Source organism: Equus przewalskii, chromosome 19 (genome assembly GCF_037783145.1).
Source record: "Equus przewalskii isolate Varuska chromosome 19, EquPr2, whole genome shotgun sequence".
Taxonomy (NCBI): domain Eukaryota; kingdom Metazoa; phylum Chordata; class Mammalia; order Perissodactyla; family Equidae; genus Equus; species Equus przewalskii.
This window is the reverse complement of record NC_091849.1, coordinates 43900649-43915210: the sequence shown is the minus strand read 5'-3', so window position 1 is coordinate 43915210 and position 14562 is coordinate 43900649. Positions and strand designations below refer to the sequence as shown.

Genomic DNA, 14562 nt, shown 5'->3' with positions numbered 1-14562 from the left:
CACAAATAGAGAGAAATTCACAGTTCACACAAAGATGAGTTGTCTTCATCCGTCTTCCTTTAAAGTTGCTTACTCTGGAAAAGATGCCAAATTTGAGACATTCCCATAATTGCCCTACACAGACAGTATATATCCTTTGTACATCAAAAGGAAGAAGCAGCGGCTCAGGGCAGAGGACCCTAGGGGATTGATTTGCTGAAGTTGCTCTTCACTAATTACACATGCTTGCTTGTTATTTTTTTATTTTAGAATTATAAGAACTTATTCCAGAAATCTGTCAGCTCTAAACTTAAGTTTTCTCATTAAACTTGATTACTTGAGAATCTATGTTATTAAATAAATGTTTAATCTTTTAGTTGTTTGCAAACAATAGTGCTAAATCATCTGTGATCTTTGAAAAGTGACCTTTTCAGTATGAAAGAGAACCGTTTCATATTGCCCATCCTGGAAAGATTTAACTTGGTCATTTCTCAGGTGGGCTCAGCCAAGGCTCAGCCTTCTCCTGAGCCAAAACTTCTTTTTCAAGCAAGGCTCACTTCAGTCACTTACCTTAAGAGGAGTCCAGCTTTGCTCCCAGGTCCATTTATCTCCATGTAAACCATCTCTACGCTTTAAATATTATGTTATGTTAAAGGTTGTGTCTGTGGTTGTGAAATTTAAAATATCAAGGTCAAGAAGCTGAAAGTATTACTTTGGCCTAAGCCTCTCTAAGGCAGCCGTGGTGGTAGGGGCTGTTTCGAGGCCTGAGGCTCCCCCGCCTGTGGTTGTGGGAAGACACTCTCTCCATTCCTGCAGGTTATTTGTGGCTCTCTGAGGAGCTCATTTAACACTGTTCTCCAGTGTACAATCTGAGGAGGTAGAGTTGGAATTTTCTAGTCCTTGTTAGAATGTTTGCTTCAATCCAGAAGTGTCCTACGGCTCAAAAAGTTCGATGGTCAGGAACACGCTCACAGAGAGCCCTGAGGAATGAAACTTGGAATGTGCTACTGTTTTCTCATCATTGATATGCTGATCTGGAGCGAACCGCAGAGCAGCACTAGCGCCCGATGAAATTTCAGCCCGCGCTCAAAGCCTGACAACCATAGTAAATCCTGTGTAAGCAGGGGCTTTGGAGGGAAGATTTTGAAGTTAATTGAATTTTCTGATTAACAGAAAGTTATCCATAAAACCTTTTTTGTTTCACCTCATCTTGGTGGAAGTGTTTCTAACAAGCTTGGATCCTCTTTCTTTTTTTTCAGTATAATTAAAAATGTAGTTTAATCGTTTAGAATTAAATACTTCAGCACCTCCATAGCATTATCTCAATCATAAAAGCTTATTCTGTATTTACTATAATATGACTGTTGAAGGTAAATTTGTTGGACTGAAAGTGTACAGACTCCAGAACAGCCTCAGAGTTATTAGCTTAAAGGAAAAAATACCTGATATGAGATTTTTTCATCTTTTTCCATTTTTCCGAAAACAGATTGCAGAAAAATTCCATCTAATTGAGGGTTATGAATTCTCTGAATGTGACTGTTCCTAGTTGAAATAAAGAAAAATATGGTGGTGAAAAAGGGAATTTATTCCTAAGTCCTGGATTTTAGTTCCTTACTCTGAGTCTGAGACTCAGGAGAAGTCACAGAGGCCCTGTATGGCCCAGCTCTTCCAACTCTGAAGTGCAGAATATATCTCTTGGGATAGAAAGTCATGCAGTTTTACTTTCTTTTCTGGAATATATAACATTATTGCAATTAATATCCATTTTCGTTTATGGGAATATTTTATCCCATCATGAATGTCCATATATACATCTATATGTACGTGTATGTATATAAAATTATGCAAGATTCAAGTTTTCTATTATGTCTATAATGTCCAGAACTCCTTAGGGATGACCGTATTTTAGGAGGTAGGAAAGGCCTCTATTAGTGTCTGTTCCCATAGCTTTTCACTGAGACTATAAATTAGGCCTGGGAAGACTATAACGAGTCAGTAATTTATAGACTATTAATATACTTAGTTAGAAGTGATTCTTGAGCATGTCCAATAGAGAACACATGTTTATAAAGGACAGACAGATTCAACACAACGTCTTTGGCCTAACCAAGCCCAATCAATTAACAAAATGGGATGTCTTATTTTGCATATCTCCCACTCCCCCAAGACAGAATCACTAACCACTTGTTAACCACACTGACTTTTTACGAGACAGAGTGGTTGCTATAGCTTTGCCACCAGAAATGTTCAGATTAAGCACCCTGTTAGACTGTAGCCAGCAGAGTCTACATAACAGGAAGAACGCTCTGCTTGCTTTTTTGCCTCCTTTCCTGGTTTGACTTGATGTGATAATTCATTGCAGATTTCTTTCTCTTTGACAGAGTGCCTACCGCAGGAATGGGATGGCTTTTCTAGCCTGCTGACGGGACTGTGACTGCAGCAACAGGAAAGCCAATGTTATATTAAGGTGATTTCTTTTCCCTCCTTGGACAAAATAAAATACAAGTTTACCTTCTCCATATCCTTGGGAGTGGGTTGGTTTGTTGTGACTATCAACTGGCTGACTCCAGCTCTTTTCCAGCCCCCTCAACGCTTAGTCTTGTTTACTAGATGGGCCATTTAACTAATTAATGGCAGGATGTTTGGGATAGTGTGTAGGTGGACAAGAATGCAGATCACACAATTTTGAAATTTTAATTTGGAATGGATTTACTGCCCTCAGCTCACATATCTTAAAAGCAGTGTCTTTTTTTTTCAGTGTTTAGTCTATGTTTTATTTGATGTGTTTTATAATCCAGGTTTGAGACAAAGGAAACAAAATTAAAAGGACAGTCAGTTTTCCCTTGCACCATCCCACCAACTTTACTTTCCAACATCCATTGCCTGTCTCTACATGCATTTTAGAGACAAATATCCACTTTATAAACTCACACTAATCAAAGACCTAATTGACCTGATGAACTGTCTGTTCCCATCTTCTCTTCCCTTCACCCCACTTACAGGATATGTGTCATTTTCATTCGCTCTTCCTGACTTCCTGTGTATCTGCCTGTCATGTGTGTTTTCCTCACATGGATCCTCTTCCCCCATCTTCATTTCTCTCTTTTCCCTGTGCCTCCAGTCCCCAGGCCCACCCTCACGCACACACCAAACCCGTTTAGAAGCAAAGTAATCAGAATGAGTCAAAGAAGGGGAGCCGAGCGGTCTGCTTCTTCCCATCCGAGCACCAGCACACGGCGCCCGGGCGTGCGGAGGGGCTTCCCTGCTGGTGGCAGCTGAGCTACCTTCTGGCATCTATGCTTTCTGAGTAAATGAGGAACTGTAACTCTTGGAAACAAACCAAAATATAGCAGATGTAATTATGCAGTTCCTGATTAAACTTAAATTGAAAAAAGGAAGTTATTTCTTTAATTCTGTAGGAGTTCTATGTAATTTTACTTTTATCACGGTTTGTACGCTCACTGAATCAGCCTTTGTAAAGAATTAATAAAAACAGAAATGAGAAGTATGAAAGATTTTCCTCTTGTGACCAAAGCATTGTGAGGCTCACTTAATATGATTGTGCCATATTATTCACATTTGTTAACTATCATTTACCTGTTCTATGTTAGTCCTTCTGGAAAAAATCTTCATGTCAAGAACAAAAAAACGCAGATATATAATATCAAAAAATTGCCAGAAGGTTTTGATGTTCCATCTGTGCTTGTTGAAATGTATGATTAAACTTTTCTTTTTATCATCATTCTTATTTTTCTTGGCGTCCCTAATCATGGAAAATTATAAGCTTGCAGTAAACATCCTAACTTTTAAAACGACAGCATTTATTGTATTTTGTTTCGATCTGCCGGTCTTATAGATGTATAAAATTTTCAGAGGCTAATTTTTCACATCAAAATTCCTTCTCTCCCACATTATACATTTTAAAGTATGCACAAGGCAGAAAATATAGGGTTTGGGCTTTTTCCCTTCATTTTCTTCTACCTGATCTCCTTATAGTCCCAGAGAAGGAAGACTCAACGTACATTTCTCTCAGAAATATGACAGGTCTGTGTTTTTGTTGGTCTGGCGTATGTTTGTCTATCTTGAACAGTCTGACAGGTAATTATTTATAAAATCTGGTTTTGCCCAGTAAGTCCATATAATAACCTCTCACTTTTCATCATAAGCCAGTGAGCTGAATTTAGAATAAAACAAGGTCATTTATGTCTGTCCCAAACCAGCCTAGATGTCCCCATAATTGCTCAATATTAATATTTTTAATTCTTTTTTTTTCTTTTCTACACTTAGGTTCTTTCTCTGACTCTTTCCGCAATACTAAAATGGAAGTGAAATAAAATTTCCTTAAGCAGTGAGTATAGAAAAAGAAGAAAATTTATAGAAGGAAAGTTTCAGAAAATGTCACTTCAATAAATTGTTCTCTCAGGTTAAAATGTTATGTAGAATCATCAGATGTTAAGAGCAGAACATGGTCTTAAAGATTGTTGAAAACAACCACTCGTTTTACAGATGAAAACACTTGGCCTAGAGAGGAAAACTGACTTTCCCAAGCTCACTCAGTAGTGGCGGTGACAGACCAGAGACCAGATCCATGGTCCCTAGTTCTCAATCTAGTTAGAATTATGTAATGTAATGCAGTCTAATTATACTGCGTCATACTGGATTTGCATAAGCTATTACAAACACAGGTCAGGGTTGTATGACATGTTTATCTTACACAATTGCCTAAATTTATTTTTAAAAGGTACTAATTATGGACACATCTTAAAGCATAAGTGTTATATTAGACTCTTCTTCAAAGGGACTGTGGTATTAATTAAATAATGTGTTATACATCAATTATGCATCAATTTAAAAAAGAGGCCTGCAAGCAAGGGAGAAGGGAATTAAGGTACTTTGAGCACCTACTTTGTGTCAGGAACCTTATCTCTGGTATTTCATTTATCTTCGCAATGACTTCATGAGGTAGATGCAATAAAACAAAACAAAAACAAACACATCAGGCTCAACTCTAAATCAAATGTGAATACACAAAATAGTTTTATTTTTGTAGCCTTGTGTTTTGGAGATCAAATTTGAAAATAAGTAAATAAAACCAGCAAATAAATAGCATCTTTTATGGGCAATTGACATTGCCTCATGGATCTGAGGGTAAAGGAAATAGAAGTATTTCTCCCTTCACCTAAATTTGGAAATGCGACTTTTCTGAACATGCCATTTTGAGGCTGTGTCATTAACCTTCCTGCCTTCACGTATTGCAGTAGTTGAGATTCAAAAATAATGTTCCAATTTTAGAACCAAGAGTTTTTATTTAAAAAGAAGCACAAATACTTTTTTAAATAGTGTATAAAATTCCTGTATCTAGGGAGAATTCTTTATTTATTACTGTTTGTTCTTCGTTTCTATAAAATCATAAACAATCCACGTTTAAAGCTTTTACCACGTAGAAGACAAATAAACACAACTGGTGATTCTTGGTCAGAAAGAAAACAAGTTTACTTGTCTAGAAATTGTAAAGTTTAATTTCATAAAAAATGTTTTATATCGTTCCCAAATCAGGTATTTCTTTTCAGTACATATAAGCCCTTGTGTAAAACTGAATCACTACAGAGAAAGGATTCCCTCGTCTGCCCTCCTGGGATTCAGATAGAACCTTCCCAGGTTGCATTTAAAATTCTGCCATCAACCATGTATACATCTTGTAAAGTATTTTACAGTTTCCTGTATGCTCTGGCTCAGCATTTCATAGTACATAAACACTTCTGCAAATAATAGAAGCGCATCGAGTTGAATATGTCATGTGGCCCCACGTAAAGCTGATTCTCCAGCAATTTATTTTCTTATTTTTATCTTCTTCTTTGAAATCCAAGATGAACTTTCTGAGCTCTCATTGTACAGTTGGAGGGGGTGGTGCGCGCAGGGGCCTCTAGCAGTTTCAGTGGAGTTGTGTTCATTAAAGCAGGGGCTTTCTGCAGAGGGCATCAAGCCAAGCTTCAACAACAAAACCATGCCTTCAGGAATTGGATGTAAATGTGATGTTAAATAAGGGCCAGATGCCTTTACAAACTCAAATATTAAAAAGTCATATCTCTTAAAGTAAGTCTCGAACGTTGTGAGTAGGATAGTGATACCATAGCACTTTAAAAAAGAAAGAAACAGAGAAAGAGACTTGCATTTGTTTTCTGGAAGAAAATATCAAATATTCAAGCTGTCGTAAGTCATGAGAATTTTGGCAATTGAAGCATATTTTAAAACAGTCAATTCCTGCAAAGTCACAAGAAAGCCACATACAATATTTCATTGTCGACAACCACTATAATTCTGTACAGAGCATTATATTCCTGTTCCTTTTTCTATTCATCGCCACCCAATATTTCCTACTCCCGTTTTTTTCAAAGGAAAATAAAAATATAGAAAAAGACATAGGAAAAATCAAGAATCAAGATGATTACTTATATAATTTTACTTATACCAGGTAACAGTTTACTTGTTATCAAAAATGATGATATATTGTATCAGCCTTTTAATAATAAGTTTGACAGAATAATTATAGCACGTCATGTGCTACCTTGCGTGCTCAGCACTTTGTGCAGGTTAGCTCACTGGACACTCACAACCCCACTATGAGATGTGCGCTCTTGTTCTCCCTGCTGCCCGCAGGCAGTGGAAATGGGCAGAGGCTGAGTGCCTTGTGCAGAGGTACCAGGAAGGAGCTGGCCTTTGTACCCAGCACCTTGACCCGGAAGCTCCTGCTCTGAACCCCTGTTACGCACATGGACTGTACTAAAGATTTCTGATAACATAGTACAGGGAATTGCTGCCCTGGACCCAGAAGCACTTCTCAGTACCAAAAAACTTAATTATAAGAAAATTTCATTTTAACTTAACATTCCTTCTCTAAGGCCAAGTATTATGTATATAATAGAATATCATTATAATATATAATAGAATATGATTATATAAAATGACGCCAAGTCCTCTGTAAGTCTTAAATCTTAAGATTAATACATATGATCAATGCACATGCTAAGAATCTCTATACAAATTATGAGAAGACCTTCCTCAAAGATCTGTGCGTACAAAGCCTCTCCTTTGTGAAGACCAGATTTCTCCAGAAGGCTCTAATTACACAGGCTGCTATTTGATGCTTTCACAAAAAGCATTATCTCATGTTATAAAATAATCCCTATCTTTTTGACGTGGTTTGCAGTGGCAGGTCCAGAAGTACATGTGGCAGTTCCTTGAAACTTTATACAAATGCCCCTTTTAGGTGTTTGCTCATTAATTATGGTATCGTCATTGTTTCTCTTATCCCAGATGTTTGTGTGTGAGCTTGGGAGGAGTGATGGACAGAGATAAAGAACAAAGTGGGAAGAAAGTTGCTGAGCACAATTTGAATTAGAAATGATGATTTTCCTCTCGCATCAGGAATTTGCAGCTTCTTTAATTCAACCCTAGGTCTGTTCTGCCTCAGGACAAGTCACTTCCTGGTTTATGTCCTTTAAGATCCCAACTAGCAGTGCACCAGCCTGTGGTACTGCCTAACTGCAGCATTTTTTTCTGAATAGCATTGATTTACCTCTTTCAACCACTTTACCTGGAGAAGTTAGTTCATTAGCCAGTTCACTGGCCACTTCTCGTCTCTCCTCCCTGACCTGTTTGTGCCAGTCAGCCAAGCGTCCCGAAGCAGCAGTAAGCACTGCAGCTGGTGGGTTAGCGTGCCACACTTCCATAGGTTTGGCCCATGAGGAGACGGTGAGCCCAGATGGGTTTAGGCAGTTTATTACTTACACAGCAGCATAAGTAAGATCAGCATAGTATCAACTTTCCACGTTCCTAATCCCCCAGGAAGATACCAAACCAGAGGGGCCAGATGACAGACGACATGAGTGGTTGGTCACTGCATCGTGGAGGCACCAACTCTAAACTGTGACCAAGCAGTTCTCTAGTTTGCATCCATGCCCAGAAGGAGAGTGAGGTAGAAAGTCCCATGCCTCACTAGAACCAGGGAGACAGATGAGGAACTACCTTGTGGCCGCTCCTCCCGAGAAAGGCTATCTTGCCATGTCTCTGGGATGGCCATGGTGGAATGGGGCCTATGCAGAGACCTGCAAGGTCACCAGGGTGCCTTTCCCTACAGTACCTAGAGTGTTGTGTTTCTGTTGACAGTATGAAAGTCAGTCAGCCTCTTGCCCAGGTTTTCACAGTGGCCTCCTTCCTTAGCTCTTTCCCGTAAAGACTCCTCCTTGCTTCCTGCGCAGTACCTTCTGCTTCCTCTGAAACCTTTACTCCCCTGTTGGTCCCTGTACTTCCTATTTTGTGTCGCTACTCATCTCTCCATGTCTTTGTAACTGACACCAGATAAAGAATCTCTTGAGGACAAGTCTTGAATTTATACCTCTTTGTAATCACCACATGTACATATTAGATATTCGATAAACATTTGTTGATTGGTCGAGAGAAAAGGAATCATTCATTTAAACCTGAGCACAGAGTCCTTTTGGGGTTAAGTCTTCGTCAAATCTCTTACTGATGCTTGTTTTACTTATTTGGCTGCAAATCTCGTGAACAGTAGATGATCATAGCCTTTTTCTGAAAGACAAGTACAGTGTCTCAGAGAAACCAACTCAAAACATGCCGTGCATCCGGTTTCTTGTGGCCTGTATGAGTAGGTCGCTGTGACTGCAGTCTTGTTTGAAGGGGTTAATGACCTCAGAAAGAGAGGCAACCTCAATCACATTTGTACTACTACAGACCTAAGAACCTCAGTGTCCCGCCTGAACCTGTACAAACTTGAAAAAGAGTCATAGACCTACTCGCTATTTTTTTATGTAGTACCATCTTTGAAAATCTGCCAGTTCTCCCACTAGTTTACTGTAAAGACAACGCACCATTTTAGGATGAAATTTCCCTAAAGGTCATGGAAATAACATGTCCACTGAACTTAAAGCAAATATGAAAATCTATTCAGACAGAAAATAATCAGGTTTTGTGAACTGGAAGCAACAGTTTATCACTCAAGAGTAGCTTGCAATTAAAATGTCTGTTTTTTTAATCTCTGTTCATTCATTCATTCGCAAAAAAATTTTTTTAGCACCTATGAAAGCCAAGCAGTCAACATGGAATCTACAATTCCCAGTGAGTCAACGGACTGTGGGGGACTGTGGAATTCTGGAAGGGGCTCAGGAGGCCACCTGGATGATATTACCTGTAGGTTAAATAAACATGTTCTGCCCAGATAGGTGCCGCCCTGTTTTAAAGATATACATATGTGTCGTTGGGACTTATAAAATAGAAATTCCTTTAATAGTGATACTAAAATCCTGGTGGCTTTTTGACATTACTTATTTTTTCATTGAAGAGGTAGCAAAAGTACCAGTTATAGAATGCATGGGTCACTGAATTTGTTTACATTGAAAAGTGATTCTCAAGCTCAAAAAAAAGATAACCTGTTCCTTTCTGTGCTTCTGCTGTAACTGTGTCGTCTCCTCAGCTCTTCTGTGGTGAGTAGATTGTGCCGGTTTGGAGCTTCTTTAACTTAGATTTAAGGGTATTTTTTTCCTTTGACATAAAGTATCACCTGAACTTGTTTCATATGTCTTATTTCGAGAAAAATTTATGATCTTTTTAACATTAGGAAGTTTTGCTTTTCCTGACATTTTATTACTTTGAGTTTTTGAAACATTTCAATCCCAGACAATAAATATTATGTGATTATTGTTTTCATATGGATAGACTATTTCCTCCTGTTTTTTCTAACCCCCTTCCCAGCTAATAATACTCAAAAATTTATTAATAGTAGACTGTGCCATTTGGCTTTTCCAGAATCACATGTAATGAAAATTGAAAGAGGGGCAGGTTTGAGAGAGGAGGGGTGGTAGTAGTTTTGTGGTTTTCTTTCCGTTGAATTTCCAATGTTTCTTGTTCAGTTGAATGAAGATTATATTTATTCTGTAAATCATTTTTATAAACTGTCATAACCAGTTATCATATTAAATGGTATCTTTTTATGTCATTATTGAAGCTAAATGAGTCTCAGCAAAGTACATGGGTGTTTGCTGAGTTCCTCATGAGCGCTCAGTGTTTATAAGCACCCACCTTTAAAAGCTGTCCTCCTGGCTCCCTCGCCTTCAAGTCCGTTCTCAAATATCGCTTTCTCAATTAAGGCCTTCTCTCACCACCCTTTAACCACTGACACACAGACCTCGGCCCTGGCTCACCATATGCCCCTTCCCTGCATTCCTTTTTTCACTCTAACACTCACATACCATTTCATAGACTTACTTATTTTGTTTATTATCTCCTCCCTCTAGAATGTAGACTGTCTGAGATTAAAGATTGTGGTCTGTTTTGTCTGCTGTGGTATCCCCAGCCCTTAGAGCAGAGCCTGACACATAGTGCACATGGGTCGGTATTCTACTCAATGAATGAACAAATGACCAGTCCTTAATTCTGCAGATCCTTGCAACACTCTGCTCATGCCATTGTACTCTGGTTCTTCTCCAGCCTTTGACTGTTCCTCTCACTCCTTCCTGGCTTGTCATCTTACTCCATGCCTCGACCGTAAGCTTCCCTTGACTTTCCAAAGTCCTCCGAACTTATTCAGCTTTGTTCCCCAATATAAATCTTTTTTTAAATGTTTTTACATTTTAGTACTTCCTAAATCACAAAATTCAACAGAATAAGAAATTTAGGTGGTTGGCCCGGTGGCATAGCAGTTCAGTTCATGTGCTCCACTTCAGCAGCCTGAGGTTTGCCAGTTCGGATCCCGGGTGCAGACCTATGCACTGCTTATCAAGCCTTGCTGTGGCAGGTATCCCACATATAAGGTAGAGGAAGATGGGTACAGATGTTAGCTCAGGGCCCATCTTCCTCAGCAAAAAGAGGAGGATTGGCAAGGGATGTTACCTCAGGGCTAGTCTTCAAAAAAAAAAAAAAGGAAAGAAATTTGGGCACCACAAGCAAGAGTTAGTTATGATATAGTTAGGTTTTCATTAATATTGTATCAAACTTTTTGATGTATCTATTTTATATATGTGACTTCATGTGAAGTACTTAAGTAGTGAAATATTCAGTTCTGTTTCAGTGACTTCTGAATTCAATTCAAAAAGTCCATTCAATTCAATGACTTCTGACAAATAAACACAGTTACATAACCACCACCACAATGAAAATACTTGAATGCCAAAAAGTTTTCTCATGTTCCTTTGTAATTGATCCCCCACCCATCCCTAACTCCTGGCAAGCACTGGTCTGATTTCTGTCTCTATAGTTTTATCTTTTCCAGAATAGCATATAAAATGGAATAATTCTATATGAATTTGGATGTTAAGTTTTTTGTGTCTGACTTCTCTCATTTAGCATAATGTTTTTGAGATTCACCCATGTTGTTGTGTGTATTAGTAGTTTCTTTTTATTGCTGAGTAATATTCCATTATGTGGATGCATCATAATTTGTTTATCAATTCTCTATTGAATGGACATTTCAATTGTTTCCAGGTTCTGGCCATTAAGAATAAAGCTGCTATGAACATGGATGGACAAAGCTCTGTGTGGACTTCTGTGTTTATTTGTATTTGGTAAACACCAAGGAGTGGGATTACTGGGTCGTAAGCAAGTGAATATTTAATTTTATAAGAAACAACTGAAGTATTTTCTGAAGTGGCTGTACCATTTGGCATTCCCACCAGAAATATGAGATTTCTAGTTGCTCCATATCTTTGCCAGTATTTGATATGATCCATTCTGTTGTTTATTTGTGCTGTTTTGTTTTAATTTTAGCCATCCTAATAGGTGGATAGTGGTATCTGACCATGGTTTTACTTTGTGTTTCTCTGGTGACTAATGATATAAAGTATTTTTCATGTGCTCATTTGTCATCTGTATCTTTTCTTTGTTGAAGTGTTTGTTCAAATCTTTTGTCTATTTCCAAAAATTGGTTGGTTGTCTTCTTAATACAATATAAGAGCTCTTTATATGTTCTAGATACAGAAATGTGTTTTTCACATATTTTCTCTGAGTCTGGGTCTTGACTTTTCTTTAAGTCAAGAAGTTGGAAGAGCTGAAATTTTTAATTTTGAAGGAGTCCAATTTTTAATCTTTTATGGCTCCTATTTTTTGTGTCTTTTCTTAGAAATCTTGATGTAACCCAAGTTCACCTCCAATGTTTCTTCTTGACATTTTAAATGTTAACTTTTACTTTTAGGTCTTTGATTCATTTTGAGTTTATTTTTGAATATAATATAAATATACACAAAAGTATATTTTTGAGGTTCCCTTTTTTTTTCCCCTGCATGTGAATGTCCGACTGTTCCAACACCAATTGTTGAGAAGACAATCCCTTCTTCGTTGGATTACCTTGACATCTTTGTCTAAAATCAATTGACCATGCATATGTGATCCTATTTTGTTCCATTGATCTGTATGTTAATCTTTATGCCAGAACCTCACTGTCTTAATTACTAAGTCATGAAATTGGGTCTTATGAATCCTTCAGCTTTTCTTTTTCAAAAATCACTTTTTTTATTCTAGGTTCTTTGCTTCTAGGTTCTTTTCTAGATTTTGCCCTGTTTCTACAAAACGCTTACCAGAATTTTGACTGGAATTGCTTTGAATCTGCAGCTCAATTTGGAGAGAATTGATACCTATCTGTATTTAGCCTTCTAATCAATGAACGTGATAGCGTTCTTTATTTACTTAGGTCTTTTCTAATTTCCCTCATTAATTTTTATAGTTTTCAGAATATACATCTAGTACATATTTTGTTAGATTTATCCATGGATACTTCACATTTGATGCTATAAGAAAGATTTAAAATTTTTTTAAATTTCCAGTTTGTTGCTAATATGTAGAAATAAAATCAATTTTTGTATATGAACCTTTTATCCTGCAACTTTGCTGATCTCGCTTATTAGCTGTAATAGCTTGTTGTTTGGTTTGCTTTGCATATTCTTTGGAATTTTTTACATAGACATTCATGTTATTTGTAAATAAAGACAGTTTTGTTTCTTTCTTTCTAATCTGTATTCTTCTCATTTCTTCTTCTTGCCTTATTTCAGTAACTAGGATCTCCAGTACACTGTTGAACAGGAGTGATGAGAACAGGCATCCTTGTCTTTTTCTCAATTTTGTGGGGAAAACATTCAGTCTTTAACCATTAAATATGATGTTAGCCACTTTGGATAAAACTTCGGCAGTTTCCTTACTTTGTTGCTGATTTTAGGGATAAAGTATTCAGTCTTTCACCGTTAAATTAGCTGTATGATGTTCTTAGATGCTCTTTATTACATTGACAGAAGTTCCTTTCTAGTAGTTGGCTTAGTTTTTATAATGAATGGATGTTGAATTTTATCAAATGGTTTTTCTGCATCCTTGGAGATGATCATATAGTTTTTCTTTTTTTGGTGGTGCATTACGTTGATTGATTTTTTGAATGTCAAACCAACTTTCCATTACTGGAATAAATGCCACTTGGTCATAATGTATTAATCTCACTATATTTTGCTGGACTTCATTTACTAATATTTTTGTTAAGTATTTTTACATCTGTATTCATGAAAATATTGATTATTGATCTGGAATTTTCTTGTAATGTCTTTTTTCTAGTTTTTAGATCAGATGATACTGGCCTTATAAAATGAGTAGGGAATTACTCTTTCCTTTTTTATTTTCTGAAAGAGTTTCTGTAGAATGAGTATTGTTTCTTTCTTTTAAGTACAGTAGAACTCACTGGTGAGGCTATCAGGGACTGGGGTTTTCTTTGTAGGAAAGTCTTTAGCTATGAGTAACCTTAGATACAAGGCTATTTGGGTTATCTGTTTCTTCTTGAGAGAACTTTGGTAGCTTACATCTTTCAAGGTATTTGTCCTTCATCTAACTTAACAAATTAATTTGCATAAAGTTTGTAAAATTTCCTTATTTTCATAGCTGTAGGATCTGTGATAATGCTTCTATTTTTAATTCCTGATTGGCAATTTGTTTCTTCTTGCTTTTTCTCTCAGTCTGAATAGAGTTTATCAGTGTACTGATTTTTCAAAGAATCAGCCTTTGGTTTTGTTTATTTTTCTTTATTTTTCCCCTGTTTTCAGTGTCAATCTGCTTTTATCCTTATTATTTCCTTCTTTCTGCTTGCTTCGGGTTTAATTCACTCTTCTTTCTCTTTGACTTGAGATCTTTCCTTTCTGTCAGCATTTTCATGCTGTCTGCTTCCCTCTAAGCACTGCTTTAGGTATATCTGAAAACCTTTGATGTGTGTTGTATTTTCATTTTTATTCAATTCAGAATATTTTCTCATTTCCTTTCTGATTTTCTCTTTGACCCATGGCTTATTTAGAAATGTGTTGATTAGTTTCCAAATATTTGGGAATATTCTAGATATCTTCCTGTTATTAAATTTTAGTTTAATTTTATAATAGAGAACATACTTGGTATGATGACAGTTCTTTTAGGTTTGTTAAGGTTTGTTTTATGGCCCAGAATATGTGCATGTGCACTGAAATGTGTATTCTGCAGTTGTTGAGTGTAGTGTTGTATAAATGTCAATTAGGTCAAGATGGTTGATAGTGTTTTTCAGTTCTTCTATATACC

General features: G+C 37.0%; 1 protein-coding gene across 27 annotated transcripts in view; it reads left to right on the top strand.

Annotated features, from left to right (window-relative positions):
• Positions 1-12995, top strand: part of SUPT3H (SPT3 homolog, SAGA and STAGA complex component) — a 465747-nt gene extending 452752 nt beyond the window's left edge. For 8 of the 27 annotated variants that reach the window (XM_070586116.1, XM_070586110.1, XM_008542214.2 and 5 more), the window contains one exon: positions 2361-3721. In XM_070586116.1, coding sequence (XP_070442217.1) covers positions 2361-2402 — 42 coding nt within the window. In that variant the 3' untranslated portion in view covers positions 2403-3721. Of the gene's footprint in view, positions 1-2360; positions 3722-4266; positions 5749-9070; positions 11087-11475 lie in introns of those variants that run through there. The other 19 variants (XM_070586119.1, XM_070586113.1, XM_070586127.1 and 16 more) reach the window with 7 other exon arrangements.
• The last annotated feature ends 1567 nt before the right edge of the window (positions 12996-14562 follow it).